This window comes from Caloenas nicobarica, chromosome 14, assembly GCF_036013445.1.
Source record: "Caloenas nicobarica isolate bCalNic1 chromosome 14, bCalNic1.hap1, whole genome shotgun sequence".
NCBI classification, from domain to species: domain Eukaryota; kingdom Metazoa; phylum Chordata; class Aves; order Columbiformes; family Columbidae; genus Caloenas; species Caloenas nicobarica.
The window spans coordinates 10,720,113-10,738,296 of NC_088258.1; the positions used below are offsets into that span (position 1 = coordinate 10,720,113).

The 18,184-nt window shown below is 48.1% G+C and overlaps 1 protein-coding gene across 4 annotated transcripts in view; it reads left to right on the top strand.

The window, feature by feature from the left end:
* The first annotated feature begins 10,053 nt into the window (after positions 1–10,053).
* The window catches only part of CREBBP (CREB binding protein), a 95,244-nt gene continuing 87,113 nt past the window's right edge, over positions 10,054–18,184 (top strand). For all 4 annotated transcript variants that reach the window (XM_065644507.1, XM_065644511.1, XM_065644508.1 and 1 more), the window contains exon 1: positions 10,054–10,473. In XM_065644507.1, coding sequence (XP_065500579.1) covers positions 10,389–10,473 — 85 coding nt within the window. In that variant the 5' untranslated portion in view covers positions 10,054–10,388. The remainder of the gene's footprint in view (positions 10,474–18,184) is intronic.

Here is an 18,184-nt window from a genome sequence, read left to right on the forward strand (position 1 = left end):
GGACCAAGGGTGCAAGAGGGGCTGGAGAGCACTGTGTGCAGCTGGTGTCGGTGCTGTCAACCAAAGCTCAACCCCAGTGCCATTGCATGTGTCTGGGGGTCAGTCCGGGCTGGTCACCTCTGTGCTGGGAAGTCTCACATCACTCTTCTTCCCGATTGCTTCGCTCTCCCCGTGCGTGGGCTGGGGTCACGGGACTGCACTTGCTCCAGTGACTGTGCTCGTGCTGGTTCTGGTACATTTTGTGATGTTTTAAGTTATAAACTCTTCCTGGCAGAGCCTCCACCCATGCAAAATCCTGTATTTTATGAGGTCCCCGGCTGCTTTCATAGTATGGGTTTGAGAGAACAGCTCTGTCCTGTTTTAAAACTTCAGTAATGTTAAGTTGGCTTTCCTAGCTTGAATTCTGCCCTATTTCCCCTCTCCCAGAGCATAATTTTACAAAGCTGGCGAGCAAATTCCACCTGAGGATTTCGGGATGCTGTGAGCATCACTGAAAGCCATTGTAAAAAGGTTGGGTCTGTTTTTATTTTACAAGTGTATTTCAGAGCTCCCAAATTCGAACCAGCCTGGTAAATTTCCCTAAATGAGCACCAAGCGCCTTCTCGTGTAGAAGAGCCTGGAAGGCAGCTGAGAAGCCTTCAGATAAGCAGAGAGATGTGGGCTTGGACCATGGGGAATGGAGCTGACCTGGCAAAGGGGCCAAGCTGGTTGCTTACAGGCTGATTTAACAGATGTGACCATAATCTGGATATGGTGGAGTCAGGGAACAGATCCAAGGTGTGGTAGTTTGTCAAGCACCACTCCAGGATCACAGTGATGGGATCTCCAGGATCACAGTGATGGGATCTCCAGGCTGGGCGATTTGGAGCTGATCTGGCTCTACTCCCCCACTAAGCACAAGGCAGGGACAAGATCTAGTAGCTGATGTGGGGTAGGAAGAAAAGCAAGAAAAAAAGGGAGTTTCTCTTTTTAATACCTAATTTGCTGTTGGCTTAAGAAAACAGAAAAACAAGTGACCTAGGATGATCCGAGCCCGAAGCGCAGGGTGCATGTGCGTGGCTGCGCACATGGGCAGCCAACCTGTTGAATTCAGTGTTGTAGGAAGTAAGCAGCACACAGAAGGTGGACAGGTTGGTTTGAAAAGTTAATCCTGTGACAATTAGAGACAGTGTTGTAACAGCAAATTTGTAGAGTCATAAATCAGAGGGCGAGTTGACACCAAGATTTACCGTGCGTCAAGCCTTGCAAGAATGGGACAGGTGTAATATCCATAACAAAAATAATCCGGCGTCGTGTGTAAAGGAATGGAGCGATAATCTGAGAGAGCCGGAGAAGGTTTCTGTCCCTGTCCAGCCGACAAGGTGCTTGGCCTTGGGGAACTTCAGGCAAGAAGAGTATCACATCCAATCAAGGACACAAACGCCAAACAAATTAAAATGCATCTGGACTAGCATGCGGTGATGTGCACGTACGTTAAAAGTGCTTCCTGACCTTTACAGGGATTGTTTTATACCCTGGAGCATGACATTTTATTACTCTTGCCTTCTACATAATTTATCATAGAAAAATATTATTTTGGCTATGAAATTATTCGCCTTCATTTTAAGCTCAGCAATAGTATTTAACTTTCTGATCCTTTTTGAAACTAATTTCCCCAGGCAAATTACATACTGTGCCAAGAGATTCCTTCAGCTTTGAATTCTCCTGCCATGAATGTCAGAGAATGGGACATCACAGCTGAGAGAGTGATTGTTTTCTTGATACCCTTGAAAGCAACAGAGTAGAGCACCTTGTTTGCTCTTACACAGGTTTTCCAGTGGAAATTATCCTAGTTTTCCTGTGCCGGCTATTGCCACCACAACAGTCCACTCTGCTGCCCTGCTCTGATCCCCTTAACCGTAGAAGCCGCAATGACAACAATTACTTCTATTTTTGCCTGAGCCCATTATTCAGGCACTGTGCAAACACACGGCGAAAGGCGATTTCTGCTGAAAAAGGTTTTATAGCTGAAGGCCTCATGCTGCATTTGGGAGAAACTGTGGATTGAACCGACAGCAAGGGTTTGGCTTTGGCTCTGCCACACTCTGCGTGGGTGCCCAGGAGATGCCAGGTGGGATTCAAGCAGCCAACACAAGTCAATAGGAGGGAAGCGAGTCGCATGTGAGTGGGATACATGAGAGCCAGACCCTACCCAGGGAGCTCTCTGAGACAACTACAGGGCTAGAGAAACAGCAGAGCCTTTGAACTGCTTGTTGCCGTAACAAGAAAAAATAACAAATCTGGTTGGAATCAAACTGATGTGAAAAAGTCAGTGAGGGGAAGGCTGGTGAAATGATATGTTTTGGTCACTTTGTCATTTCTTACTCCTTTTATTTTCCCAGTTTGGGAGCTAAAAGTTGTTTTTATAGCTTTGCTCATGTAGCATGGAAATTAAATGTTTTCTTTATCAATTAATAGATCAGAAAGTTTCAGTGCTTTCCAAATTACAAAAGCTGAAACCTTGGGGGTTTTCTGAATACTCACTGAATATCTCAACATTCAAGAGCTACTCACCTGCAGAAAAGTGTAGTTGTCCATGAATGTGTCATTTGCTAGAAAGAGGGGAAAAAACTCATCATCATCCAACTCTAACAGTCCCCCAGAAATGCTGAGAAGACGAGCAGCAGTCTCATTTCTCCTAGAAAATGCAGTTCCTAACTCCAGACCAGAGGGAAGTGTCTCCTTTGTTTGACATCTGCCACTGCAATGCCCTCCTGATGTCCAGCCTACACCACAGCTTGCCTGGTTTGGCCCCAGGTCTCTTGAACCTCAGCTCCTGAGAAAGGGGGCCCTCAAGAGACCACCATGTCCACCCACCCACCCAACGCTGGGCCTGGAGATATATCTTTCCTGATAGCTGCTTGGCTAACGTGGCGATGGGGACCAGGCACCCATGGCATGGCTCGACCGGGTGCTCTTCAAACAATGTGGGGCTGGATCATAACAGGTCCCACTTCAAAGCAGACCACACCAAGCTCTGAGCTCCTTTCTCCTGTGGAAGTTGTTCCTTTTTGTCTAAAAGAGGGGAAGAACCCTCGTGGCGGAGGAAAAGTGAGGCTGGAGAAACAAACAGGCAGTTAATGTATTCACCTTGTCAACCCAGCTCAATGGGCTCCTGGCCCTGATGAATATTGAAGAATTTTATACAAATTGGAACTGGTTCAGCAGGACAATTTTATAGAGACCCAGCCCAGAAAGGCTTCCTGGTCGCTGCCGGGGCCCTTCCCTCCATGGGAGGAGAGCACAGTCCGCAGCCCCACTCAAAGGCTTGAGGAGGATGAGCACCCCTGTTCTTCTTCAAAGTGACCTGTGAGAGATGCAGGCTGGGAGACTCCCCAAGAACGGTGACTGTGGGGGGACCCCTAGTTCAGTGGGGGGGAACGGTGGCCACCTGCAAAGCTGCAAAGGTCTCATGTGCCATAAACTAGAAGGGTTTGCATGTGTACAGCCACAGAATTGTAGTCACCAGGCATTTCCATCGCTGGAAGTGCCAGCAAACACAAAATTTAGGTTCCTTGGGGGAAAGGAGAGGGCTGAGCAGAGCCTGCAGATGGGGTGGTGACTGGGTGCTCCAGACAGCAGTAGGGAAGGGAAGTCCTGGGGGAGAGCTGACCACTTCCCTCTGAGGAGCTCAGCTTGGGACAGCGGTTGGGGTCTGCAGAGGGACAGTTCTGTTGTTCATTCAACTTTGGAGCTGGTTTCTGCCCCGACTGGGCCTATCAGAGGCATGATGGCACAGGACCGTGCCCGAGCAAGGACAGGGCAGCCACCTCTGAGGCTTTACCCTTCAAGAACTTCAGTAGAGTTGACTCTTGGAGCCTAATGCAGAAGATGAGGGACCTGTCTGCCACCTAAAACCAAAACATTTCACAGGGATGGCTTTTAACCCAGGTGACAGAGAGAGGCTGACACTACAGAAGGGCTTGTGGTTGCTCTCTGGGTGACTCTGGGAGTTCAAACGACTCTTTGATAAGAAATAAAGCTTTTTAACAAGTGCGAGGAGTTGAGACCAAAGCAAAACGGTTAAGGGTTGGTAGACAAGCCAGGATTAGCCCTTGACAAGGTAGGGAGAATTTTCCAGGAATGAAGATCCTGGAGATAACTAAAGGTCTTGCATTAAAGCTGTGACTGGCACCAAGAGTTCTTTTAAAGAAGAGAACTGAGGCAGAGTGGCAGGCAAGGCTCAAAGGAGCAGGAGCAACAGCAGAGCCGTACCGTTGTGGCTACTTCCATCAGCTGGGACAACGGCAGAGCAGGGGAAAACGCAATCAGTGTCCCTGTGGCTTTTGTACACAGGTGACTAAGAGGATGATGGTAAGACTATGAGCTCAGGCAGAGTTTTCATGGGAACATCAGATTTTGCTGCAGCAAAAAACACGGACTGTCAGCCAGAATGCAAGAAGGGCATTTCCAAATACATGAAGTCACCGTATAATTGTGAGCACTGCTACCAACAACAACAACAATTTAAAAAGCTATATGAAGAGAGAGAAGAACAGCTGAACTACAAGATGTATAATAATGAATTTACTTCCACAAAAGAAATATGCAGTCTATCCAAGTGGATTAATAAATGCTCGGATCGCATTTGATCAAAAAGGAACAATGCTTAATGTGGTAAAATGTTCTGAGCCCATGATCTTGTCTCTGCAATGCCCTCATGGAAAGAGCAGAGGACAGAGATGGGTGAGGAGGACTCTGAAGACAACTTTCAAGGGACAGGGAATTGCTCAGTCCTTGGGGCAGAGGGTCAAGGATGTTTAAGTGTCACTGCTCTGAGGTGCATGGAGTGAGCAGAATGGACAGAGGGACCAGCTCTGGTAGGAAGGACAAGGGCTTTTGCTGAAGCACAGGTTCAGGCAAGAGGTGGATTCTTGGTGAACTAAGCAGATGGAGGCATGTTAACCTGGGCTGCCATTCATTTGGGATTAATCTGACACCAAACCGTGACCTGCAGCACCTGAAGAGCTTGCAAATGCTCCCTCCTACTGACTGTGGCATGGGGAAGGCCAAGCCCTTGACAGAGGGACAAGGCAGAGAGCAGAAAGGTGGAAAACGCTGAAATCTTCCCATCTCGAATGGCCAGAGTGTACCTACGAGCACCCTGTGTGTCTATGTGCTCAGGGAAGGGATATTTCACCATAATCCACAGGGGAAAAAAACTTTTGTGTCTTCATTTTGGCCTGTGTTGGTTGAAACCACCCATAAACCACTAAATGCAGCTGCTGAAAGGGAGCTGGCAGAGATGAAACTTACCCAGATTACTATTTTATGGATAGAAATATGATTTTCAAACTGACTGTGAGGCTGGGTGACAGCTGGTGTCAGACGGACAAAACTGTAGTGTGGCAGACCCCAAACCCAGACATTTGTCATAGCAGTTTGACTCTTAAAAAGTAAAGCAAATGAACAGACAAAGTAAAAACTATGATTCCTAGAGCAACAACCCAGGATGACAATGTAAAAACAGATTTATACAGATTTTTTTCATAATGGTTTGTCAGGCATTGCAAAATTACAGGCCAACTCCAGCAAGAGGGCTTCACATTTGAGACATAAGAAAAAAGGACCACTAGAAGTGACAGACTGGATTATGTTGATGACAAAAGACTACATGTTTTTCTGAACTGTTATTCTCATTTCTGTGAGATAGCCTTGTTTGTTAAATGGATGATTCCCCTACATCAGAGTTATGCTAGTAGAAAGCGTGGTCTTGACAGACGACAGGCAGGATTTTGAGCAGTTCACAGTAATGTCCATCCAGTTCCCACTAGACTCTATTCAACAAGTAGGTAGGAAATGGCTTTAAAATAATGAATACGTACTGAAAAGGAGAATCAGGTCTGACCAGAGCTTAGCAGCATTAAATGACTGGTTGGCACCTACAAAACACGGGTGGCCACCTGCAGATACTCTGTTTTGCATAAAATGAAGCAAGGAGGCCTCTTGGGATGTTAGTGGGGCTCCGTAGCCCAAGGAGCTGAGGGTTTGCAGAAATGCACAGACATAGAGCTGAACACCAGACAGCACTTTGATTGCGGTCCCAGGGGTTACCACCACTTCCTGAACACAACACGAATTCACACATACAATGAAAATCAGTAGCCAGAAACAGCATTTATTTCACATAAAGTTGCTTCACGATCCCATGAGTGCCGGGTGTGTGTAACCAGAGACACACTTGGAGGAAGAACAGGCAGCACCTTCTGCAGCAGCCGGGAGATGAGGAGGTAAGGGGTGCTGGGCTTGTCTTTGAGCCTGGGACAGCTTCACTTGGCAGCACAAGGGGATGGTGAGGCAACCAGATGCTGGGACATAACGTTACCAGGAAAAACAGGTTCTCTTATTCCCGATGAGAACTGCTCTGATGATGCCATGGTGACTACAAGTTTCAGTGCAGAGCTCCTCAGAAGTTTTTCAAATATTGTTAATTGTTTGGCTGTAAGGTTTTGAGGTCACAAGCTATAGAAATGATACTTGCATGTTTTGTCTGGGGAAGGAAGGCAGTATCTTGAGAACTGTATCTTTAAGCAGCTTAGTTTTGGAGACAGGAAGTCTGGAAATGGGCTGCAGCAGTGCAGATTTTATTATGCAACTTATCTTGTAACTAGCCCCTGGATAAAGGAGTTATCCATCAAGCACCTGCTTCACTGTGCCTCCTGAGCACCACAGATGGAAGGGCTTAACCATCAGCTGGGGGAGCAGGGAGCCGTGCACTGGGGTCCAGACCGAGGATCCTGGGTGCACGTTTGCAGTAGCGGGGCTCATTTCCTTGCTATATAGTGTCCTTCAGACAGTTTCCTTCTCACAAAATCCTCCTACTCCGTTTGAGCTCATTCTGTGTTTGGCATTACCAGTGGGTGAGGCCATCTGATTCTTGCAATACCGAAAACCAAAGTGCTGTGGTACCCCGAGAACCGCAGTACTGTCAAGTCTTTTGGGTGTTTAATCATAGCCCTGTTTCCAGAGGCAGTGGATAAAGGTCAAGGTCTTCCCTCCTGCCATTAACCCGGTGATGTTCTAATCCCATGGCAGGGGCAACTGGGGCCATCCTAAGGGGACATCATGCCACCAAGAAGTTGCAGGAGACAGTAGCAATAAGATCCTCCTCCTCCCCTACTGCCTCGGGGTATAGGATTCCCTCTCTTCAAAGCACCTCCTTCCTCTCCCTCTCTGCCCCAGGACTCATAGCCCCGCTCTGATTTCACCAATATGGCAAGTCTGGTGCTTGCTGTAAAAGAGGAGCTCTCCCAGCTAATGGGAGAGGAATCACAGCCTCCATGAGCCCTCCCGTCTGCTCCCTACTCCCAACATCGAGTACGTCACATTGTCCTGGCATGCACCCTGGCACACCAGTTCCTGCTACGGTGACGGTGGTACCCTGGCCTCTGGCTCGGCTGTATGGTCAGAGCAGCCGTATTGGTGTAACATCAGTGTGTTGTCCAGCACCGGGTGGCACAATCATCTTCTTGGAGCTGGGTGGTAGCTGCAGGACTGCTCAGGTTCTGTGCCCAGGGCTAGATCTCCATACCAGAGCTGCAGAGTTATGGCAGCTGCAGAGAAGCAGGTCATAAGCAGCGGAAAGTTCTATGAGGGTCTCCTGGCATCAGCTGCTCCAGAAAATCCTTTTTTTCCAAGACCACAAGTGATGTAATGGGCAAGGCAAGTGCAAAAAATTGCCCAAGCTGCGGTTCAAAATGAGCTGACCCAACTTGTTAAAAAGTTGAAGTAGCAGATCGCAAAGGGCACTGCTCTCCTCAGTTATGCCTGACAGACAATCTGACCTGATTTCCACCCCTCCCACCCCCAAGAGCAAAACATTTTCCCTCAACCTAAACCGAGGCAAACGCCTTGTATTACAGTAAAGCACTGCTGGACAAGAGCTGTTGCTCTCATGTCTGGAGCTGCTGTCCCACACTGAGCCATCCTAAAACAGATGGGAACTCGCTGCTTTTGAAGGAAATTAAGGTAGGCATAACCAGAGAGCATTTGCTTGTGTAGTGAATGACTAATATAGTGATAGAAGCAGAGGCCTGTAAGAGACCTCCAGCGTGATTACAGTCAGACCTCAGCAAGGACAGGCACCATGTAAATAAATACAGAATTTGCAAGTAAATGTAATTAAATGCATGTAAATGTAGAAGTAAATGTAATGAATTCGAGTTTTGCAGTAAACAAAAGACAGACTCGCTCTTTGCAAAAGAAGGTGTCATTATAGATCTCCTTTAAACCAATAGAACGTTACTGATTAATCCATTGTGCCTTATGGACTTTATCAACACATCCTCAGAATTGTCTCAGTGCCCTTCTCCAGCCCATCCTTGGGTTGTGGCTGCTCTTAGGGGATCTATCGACATGTAGATGACGAAAACAGCCCCAAGCAACCAGTTTGGGTACAAGGAGCTCTGCTGCCACATTGGCACGTCACATCACCGGGGCTCATACGACCTGCTTCTCAGGTTGGGAACCAGTATGGAAATCCACTGAAGTATATGAGCTCCAGTCCTATAAGCCTGTTTCAGGCTGGGGAAGTCTGTCTAGACAGAGCATGAGGTGTTCGTAAAGCAAGGCTGGGTTCGGCCTCGGTGCTTGAGAGACAGGATCAGCTTGGCTTGGAGATGTGCTGCACCGGCCGCCACAGTGGGGCTTTTGGAGGATGGCGGAGCCATGTGCGAGGGTCGAGGAGCAGTGGAAAGCCAAGCCTCTGGGCGAGCAAAGAGCAGGGGGAGAAGCCCGTCAGCCAAGCCACAGCAAACCCTGGCGGGGTGCATGTGGGGGCAGGCATGAGGGGGCTGTGCAGGCTGCTTTGTAGGTTTTCTCAGGAGGAAACAGAGGACAAGGGCAGGCAATGGGGAGCGCTGAGGGCAGCCTGGGCAGGCGGGTGCTGGGGCGACAAAAGCACCGGCGGCCTCGCCATCGCCCTGAGGCCTGGGCCGCGTGTCAGCTGGGGAGGGCACAGGCTGGCATGGCCCCGCTGGGCCGCGTCGGGTCCTGCTGCGCCTCAGCACTGGGGGCCTGGGGGAACCAGGGGCACTAAGGGAGGACCTTGGGAGGGGACGCTGCGAAGGGACATCAAGGAGGACATTTGCTGCGTGACTGACGGGGGGACTGTGGGGGACTGAAGGGAGGATAATGTGGAGGATTATCGTGAGGGGGGCAGCCGTTGCAGTGCTGAGGGGGGAAACCCTGACACGGGTAAGTAGGGCAGACTGAGGTGAGCAACTGAGGGCAGCCGAGGAGGCCGCTAGGGAAGGCGCTGAAGGGGGATAAAGCGACCGGGCAACTGTGGGGGCGCCGAGGGGGTCCCTGAAGGGGGCGAGGGCACGGGGACACCGGAGGGGGGCGCCCCCGCCGAGCCCTTCTCGGGCCCCCCGTCCGCCAGCCCCTCCGCGGAGCAACTGAGGACGAACTCGTCGGTTTCCGTCGCCGCTCGCGCCTTTCCGGCGTCGGCGGGGGCGGGAGGGGCGTGCCCCGTGCGCGGTGACGCAAGGCGCAGGCCCCGCCCCGGCCCCGCCCCCATGGTCTCTGGAAAAGAGAAGAGAAAAAAAAACTTTTTTTTTTAATTGAGGAATCAACAGCCGCCATCTTGTCGCGGAGCCGGAGCGCGGCGCGAGCGGAGCGGGGCCGGGCCGGGCCGGGCCAGGGCAGCGGGGCCGCCCGCCGGGACACGGGCAGCCGCGCGGAGCGCCGCCGACGGGCAGAGGGGCTCGAGGCAGCGGGGCAGAGCCGGCCGGAGCCAGCCGAGCGCCGCCGCCGGGACCGGGAGCCGCGGCCGCCGCCGCGCCGCGCTCATTGTTTTGGGGCGTTTTTTGGGTGTTTTCGGTTTTTTTCCGATTTTTTGTGTTTTTTTAAAATTTCCTCCCCCCCCTCCCTCCCCTACCTCGGCCGCGGTTCGGCCGCGGGCGGGGGCGGCGGGCGGGGGCCGCCGCGGGGCCGGGGCGAACCCCCCGGCGCGGAGGGGAGGGGACGGGGCGCGGTGGAGGGGAGCGGGGGGGGCGCTATGCTCCCCGAGTGACTGCCTGAGCCGCCATCCGGGCACCTCCTCGGCGGCGGCGGCCGGGCGGGGGGAAGAGGCCGGGAGGAGCGAGGCCGGCAGGGAGGGGGCGCTGGGCTCTTCCCCACCCCGCCCCGAACCCTCCTCCCCTGCGGCCTGCTGCGGCGGCGGCGGCCCGGCCCGGGTATGGGGGAGCGGGGGCCGCCGCCGGTCGGGCACTGAGCGGCGCTGTTGCTCGGCGGCGGGTTCCCCTTCGGAGGAACGGGGAGAGAGAGCTTCACCCCGCCTCGGACTCCCACCGGCTCCAACGATTACCGGCTCGGCGGCCTCTCCTCGGACGGCCCTGCCGGCTACCATGGCGGAGAACTTACTCGACGGGCCGCCCAACCCCAAGCGAGCCAAGCTCAACTCGCCGGGCTTCTCCGCCAGCGATAGCACAGGTAAGGCCTGCAGGGCGGTGCGGGGGCGGGCGGGCCTGGCCGGCGGTTCCCCCCCCTGCTCCTCCTCTGGCGGGCGGTCGGGCCCGGCGGCCGCCGGAGTGGGGGGGGGGGCGCGGTGTGGAACCGCCCGTTCCCGCCGGGGGTGGGAACCGGCCTGGCGAGGTGCCGGGAAAGGGGGAAGGATCCCTCCCGGAGCGGCTGGGCCTCCTCCAGTCGAAGTTACCGGGTGGGACCCGTACGCCAAGTACCGTCCCGGCTATAAATAGTGGTCGCCGACCGCCGCTTCGTTTTAATGCTGAAGGGATGGAGGGATCTGCTTCGGCTTGGATGCTGGGGGTGCCCAGGTGAGCGGGGTGCCGGTGGGGAGGGAGGAGAACCCAGCCACAGAAACACCGGCCGCCCCGCTTCTGGACGGGGTGCTGGGGGTTTCCGTCTCTGCTCCTTAAAAGCTGTATATCGCCCACAACTACAAGCTCCATGTAGGCAGCCTCTTCCACTGTGCCCCTGCATGCGACACACTACGGATTAAAAACTCCCTAATAGCCTATTAATATTTTGCTTTCCTTATTCTCCCAACCGTGACCCTCGTTTAAGGCGCTTGGCTCCGCCTCTTCTGAGCATTTTTCTCCAAAAACCGAATAATTTGCAGATAACAATTGAAGTTGTGGGGTTGGTTGTGTGATGAAATGCCCAGAAGGCTGGCAGTCCCTCCGACTTGTCTGTATGTTGCGTAGTGTCTTCGGCGTGCTTGTTTTTCATTTGTAATGGGTTTGCATCAAAATTTCTCATTTCCAACAAGCTCCTGCCCGTTGTAAATACATGTGTGTGCATCGGAGCATGTGTGCGTGTACTGGTGTCTTTCTATGTTCCAGCTGTTTTAATCACAGTGGTTTTATAGGAACATGAAGTGTGTTGGACTTGCGTTTTGGTTTTCAGAGATTAAGGAGTCTTGTTGAAGGGACAGTGATAAGTTAATCATACAATTCCTGCTGTGTTTCTGTAGACTAAAAAAATATCACTATACTTGAGCTGATAAATTGTGGCTTTTTTTGGTTTGCTTAATCTGAATTCGGCAATAGCTTATAGATACTTCAGTCCTTTTGGGGTTTTTTATGGATTTTTTTTTTCTCAGCTTACAAATAAATGGAACATGCCAAAAAGAAATGGTATTGAGAGCGAGAATTGGCAGAGAATATCTAGGTGAGGTCTTGTGATTGAACTACGTTAATCCTTTTCGTGGAAGCAGCAGAATATCTTGTGGAAGGCTGGTATGCAAGTTGCTACGAAATGCACCGCAGTAACTCAGGAAAAGCAGTTTTCCTTTTAATTCTTCAGCTAGGTGTTTTAGACTCTACTGGTAGCCAGTGGAAGATGTTTGAAGCGGTGTCTCTTTCTTTTTTTTCCCTTTTTTGAAGTTCACTTGGGCTGTTCTGGAATGCTTCAGTCATAATTACGTCCTGTTCAGCAAGTTCTAATGTGTCTCAGTGAGCTCTGTGCAGTGCCTGATATGTAAACTCCAGCATCTGCATAAAGTTTTACACGGCTGAAGGGGCCTTTGGTCGCCAGGGACAGCAGACTACAGGTTGTGTTTTGAACGAGTAGGAGTGTGTCCGTAGCGTTCTGTCATCATCCTGGTGTTCTTCAGGCAAAAATACCTTGTGCATGTGTGTGCACTTAAAAGTGCTTTTTCAAAAAAAAAAAATCTCTTTAGTTTTGTTGCCAGCAGCAAATGCTGCTCGTTGAAAGATTGTTGAACATTTCTGTGTGTTGTAGCAGGCAATACAAATAGTTTGAGTAGCAATTGCTGTCGAATACCTGCTCCTGAACCTAAAGCAGAATGAAAAAGTTACATTGCAACTTGGGAAGTCGCCTTTGTGACCAGAGGTGCTGGGGGAGATGGGTTTGAAGCTTGCACCCTGAACAGGCAGTAAGTTATGTATTGGATAACTGAATTGTAATTGCAGTCCTAAACCTGCAGCGTTTGATGCCGCAGCTTGCGTGAGTGGGACGTGCTTTAAAAGATGTTGCGTTAGGCCCGGCTGTGCAGTTCTGTTGCTGAGCAGTCAGGCTCCGAGCCTGCAAATGCTTGTAGCGGAGCACAGCGGTGCGATGGCGGAGGGTCTCACGGCAGGCCTGAACATTCGGCAGAAAGCAACTGCTCATCCGTGTTTATATTTCACTTTATGCTTTGATGCGGTGATGTTAAGCAACTCCTTTTGTCGAGGCAAATTTTAGCTGCCTTTAATCTTTCTGGTAAAAATAGCTCCTCAGCTTACCGGAGTGAACTTTGTGCAATTGAAATTCGTCTACTTACGTTGTGAAAATACGGCCTTTCCTGTTAAGTGGCTAAATCAAGTGTGTGATCTTGGAGAAGGGAGTAGCGATGAAAGGATAACAGAAACGTATACTGTGACCATCGTTAAGTTTTATGATAGTCAACATTTTGCAGTTGCCCCGTTGCTCTTTGTATGAATAAAGGCGGTTAAGACTTACGGCTGTTAACTTAGCTTGCTGCTGCTGTGCAGCGTTGAACCAGCTGACTCCTATGGTAAAATGTCCACGGGAAAGATTTTTTTCCTTGTCTAGCCAGGTAGTAGTAGTGCTTTTGTTACTGCTTTATTAGGTACACAGTATTTTTCATATCTAAGCATTTGTCTCTTCTCTAACTGTTACAAGGTATTCTCATCTAGCCTGCTGCAGAATAAACAAGAGACTTACATGAAAAGTAGAATTACAGTAACTTTGGCTATGGCGGCATATCATTTTAAGGTTGAGTGTCGTGATTACTTTGCACGTTGCTGGCATTGGTCCTCCGGCAGAATATACAGTGAGCTGGCAGCGTTTTCGAGTTGGTCTTGGTCTGAACTCTGCGCACAGATTGTGAAAAACGTGCTAGGATGGCGCAGCAGCAAACCTGGTGTTCGTCAGGTGCCTCTTCCCGGTGGTTCTGTGGGTAGCTTGGGGGTGGTCTGCATTGCCACGCGAGTGATGCTTCTCTGCATCGGTTACGTGCCCTGCAGCCTTCGGCTGTAGTGGTTCCAGAAACGACAAATCATAATTTGGGCCAGAGCAGAGGGTGTTTTTAACTGCATTATGAGTTAATGAATTCATAAAGTAGGTGAAGTTGGAAAGAAGGTGAGATGAACAGCTTCAAAAGTCCATCAGAGCATTTTCACCTTATACTTTCTTGTGTCTGTGGTTTGGATTTTTTTTTCCCCACTCCACAACTTCAGACCAGGGACAGTATGGCTGCTGCTGCGAGAGCTGCAGGCTGAGATCTCTGGTAGTTCGTGTTCTCTTTACGGCCCAGCGTGTTAGGATCGTAGTGCCTGTGTTTGAAAACCGGGGAAAGACCGGCCTTGTCGCACGTTCCTTTGTACGTGCCGAGATAAGCAGATCTCTGGCCAACTCCCAGCGCGCTGCAGAACTTCGCAGAAGGGAGTTTGTGTCGATACACAGCCCGATTTGATCTTATTCTCCTACCAAAAAGCAGGTGTATTTCAGTGGATTGAGTTTTTAGTTTTAGAAGGAGTGGACTACCATGAAAACCAAGTCGCTAAAGGAGAGAGAGCAAGTGTTTTTAAGCTTACGTTCACGTACTTAGCTGAGACTCCAAGTGGAACTGACGTCTCGGTGATGTAAAACCAGATTTTTTTTGTACGCATGAAAGCATTAGTACATATGTTTTAAAAGGGTTCATTCCTGCATAGCTGAAAAGTTTCATGGAAGCCTGTTTAATCGGTCTGCTCTTGTTTTAGATGATCTACGCAAAACTTTCATGTCAGTTGTATGCTCTGACAGTAAGAATCGCTTTTATACACATGCTTTCTCCATCCCTTCCTGGAATAAGAAAAAGGTTAATTCTGTTAAGTGAACAGACTTAGATTTATAAACAGAAAATAGGGGGAAGAAATGTTTCTTCTGGAAAGATGTAGGTGAAGGAGGGAGTGTAGTTGTAATGATTTCATGGGAATGTCCTTTGCTTTGTGGTTCTGGCGCTGTAACTAGCTGGGATGGGAAAAAACGTGGGGTGTTATTTCATGGCTGTACTGTTTCTTAAGACTTTACCGTATACATATATTGATGAGGGTCGTGGATGGGAGATGATGATGCCAAGCAAAAATGTTTACTTTGAACTATGTTAAGTTTGATACAAGCTGTTGGGTTGGGTTTTTTTGACCTTAAGTGACTGACCTGCATAAGTTCATGCCTGCAGTTGTAATGTGGGACAAGAGATTTGTAAAATTAGAAATTGTCTCATTTATTGAGAGTCTAGTGCAGCTAATTCTTATCAATTCATGAAGCATTGCTGATAGCAGGTTATTGTATACTTTTTTGTTTGGGTTTTTTAATAGATTTTTCCAAGTAGTTTGACTCTAATGTCTGTGCGAGATGAAAAGCTGAGCAGATGATCTGCTAGCCTGATTTTATGTGGCAGTCCGCAGTCCTGCAGTTGTGCCCCTTCCTTTTTTGAAATTCATACTTTGAGTGATAATTGCCTATGTGCTTGGGAGTTTATCACATTGATTCCTCCCTCCTTCATCATGACTTAAAATTAGCGTGGTAAGTGCCGTCTTGCGCTGTGGCTCCTGGAGAAGCCCTGCCAGCAGCAGGCAGGAATAAAGGCTGTGCTCGGGAGGGTCAGTAGTCTTTGTCGGACTCCAGAGATCTCTTGATAGCTTGCGAAATCATTCCCAGTTTTCTATTGCAGATTATTCACTTTCTATTCTGGCTGAACATTCCTTGAAGTCGTAGTCCAGTGCCATTAGTTATTTCTACAGCAACATGCTGTGTTTTGTTATTATATCTGCAACTTCATGCTAAAAAAAAATACACCTATTCTTGGTGTCTGTTCTTATTAGAGATTTTGCTGTCTGTTGTTACCTGCTGATAAAGAAGAACATGATCAAAAATCTCAGTCTGTTCGCAAAATACTACAGGTTAATGTGAAATTGGGGTGGAGGGGGTAGTTGAAAAACAGGATTTGAAAAATTCTGAGGTTTGTTCTTATACAACGAAAAAGCATGTGGGATAGCTTAGAAATCTAACACTTCCATCCTAATTTGGTTTACACTTTCAAGAATTTTTGCTTTGTAAATCTTCATTTTAACATATGTTATGCTTTCCATCTGTCTTTTCAGATGTCTAAGATACAGAGAGAACCTAAATTTTTTATTTGGAAAAATGTCTTTAATAGAGATGTCTCAACAAATTCTATCAAGTATTGTGCAAAACCATAGTGTGAATCAAAAGAAAACCAAAACTCTTATCATCACTGGTAATTCGCAGTCATAACTCAGGATCTAAATCTTTTAACGTATAGTCTTCAAAAGCTTCACTTTATCTTCCCTTTCCTCTTATTCACCACCGTTGAGAAATAAGGATCTTATTTGGAACATTGGACAAATACAGTAGCCCCGATTTGCAATAACTTCATGTGTGTGTGTTTATGTATTTTTATTAATACATATGTAAGTCTGTAAAATAATCTCCTACTTCTCTGAGGGTCATCTTTAATGCTGTGGGAGCTTCCTCAGGGCGACAGCGTTGTCAAAATGAGTTGCTCTTTCTAGGTGATGTGCCTCCCAGTCTCACAGGTAGACGTTATTTCATTGCTGCTGTTGGACATCTCTGAGGCAGACACCGGCGCTAGCTGCTTTCTGTTGCACAGGAGAAGGAAAATGGAATATTAGAGTCCAAACACTGTCCGTGTGTGTCACACCTGAAGGCCACAAGCTTCTCTCTTGCTCTGCCCAACTTTACCGCTGCCGGTACTTTGATAGTGGGTGTTGTTGATGACGTAGCTTCTGTGTCATCTCCTGTGTAGTTTCACCTAATGGAGCAAAGAAACCTGGAAATTACCGAGAGACTTGAATTCAGTAAGTGCTGAATGTAAATCTGTTTTTGTAGTAGCTGTGAAGTTTTTTTTCCTAAGGTTCATAAACTCCTTTAAGGAAAATATTAATGAAAATAATTCAGAACAGCCTCATCTCACTGAAATTAATGCTTTAAAGTAAAACAGATTTGTGAGGGCACTGTTTTTTCTATATTCAGTCAGTTACGATTGGAAGCTTTTTTTGGAGTGAAATATATAAAAATCATTAGTTTTAACCACATCTGATGTTGCTTACTTATGAGCACTTGGGTTTTTTTGTGTGGTGTCTTCTTGCACAGCTGAATTTGAGTTGCCAAGCAAACAACCCTTCACTTATAATTTGGTATCAGAAATAGGGAGGGAAAAGTGACATTAAAACAAAGATAATGGAAACACACTTTTTGCAGCTATTAGACATCATAAAGGAGACGCAGAACTTGCCCGTTTCCTAGTGATCTTGCATAACACTTTCTTGTGTTTGTTTCATAATACTACTTCAGGTACAGATTGATTGTTGCTATTTTAGCCTTTGCAGAATAGGCCTGTTCTGTGCTTCTGTTACAGAAGGTGCACAAAGGTGGGAACTTTGAGAGAAGGACTCGTGTAGGTGAAGGGGATGTTGGAAGCAACGTGAGCTAGAAGGCAAAACCGAGCATGGAGATCTTGCCACCGATGCTGTCAGTCATTGTGTGGCGATGGAGGGCTGAACAGTTTGGAAGCTGAAACACCTTGTGTTGACCTGTGTATTTAATAAGAAGTCTGGCCGGGGAATGTCACAGTTAAAGTTTGTTTGTCAAGATAATTTGCATCTTTGTATGATATCAGTTGATTTTTTTTTTTTCCAGATGTGCAGTGAGGGTGGCACAGCCTTAACGCGAAGCAGTGGATCTGTCAGTTGTGTGAGCTAACGGAAGGCATTCACCTGCAAACTCTCTGTTTTGATACAGGCTCTGCATTTCATGCTGCCTTGAGCAAGTGCCCACTGTTAATTTTCAGAATTTTCAGATGATTCCTCTTTAAAGAGTCATCCTGAACTTAAATGTTTTGTCAGATGTTAAAATAGGGCAACAGAAAAGATGTGTGTGTGATAGGATGAGAAGCAGATCTTGCTTCTGTTAATGTGCTGCAAAAACCCTAAAATATTTAATCTTCGTCAGGATGATCTTGTAAAGGAGACGCTGAGGTTACCAGTGCGATGGTCTCCCAGTCCATGGGCACATTGCCTCCTCTTCTTCTGTCCAGATTTCTGCTCTTACAGCAAAGTTACTGAAGCGTTTTGGTCAGTAAGCGTGTGTAGCCTGGTTGCCACATGCAGTGTGACAGGAGCTATGTCCGTGTTGTTGATACCGCTGGGTAGGATTTAAAGTTACTCACAAGAGCAGACACAGCAATAGTGTCAAAACAGCGAAGACACCTTGGGAAACAATAAAGAAGAAGAATGGTTGTGGAGAGACTCTGTAGGAGCGGAGGAGAGCAAAGTCAGTCCATCATTTGCCTTCTGATGCTCCCAAGAACAGACTAGATCTTGGGCTGCTTCTGCTACACATTTTGAGGGTTATTTTGGTTTTATTCCCCTCTAGCATCTGGGACAAGATGAGAGACTAGCTTTTCTGAATGCGTTTTTCATATTTCTGTCTATTAATTTTGGTACCAGGTGTACTTAATGTGCCCTTATATGCTACTTTGTTTTTAATAGTGGAACATTCAGGTGATCTCTGATTTTTTGATTATTTTTTTTTAAATGGAAGTGTAGTAGATCTGAAAATAGGGATTATTTCTGAAAGAAGTTAGTATCTTAGGTTTTTTTGGACCTTCAGCACAGATTGTATTTTCATT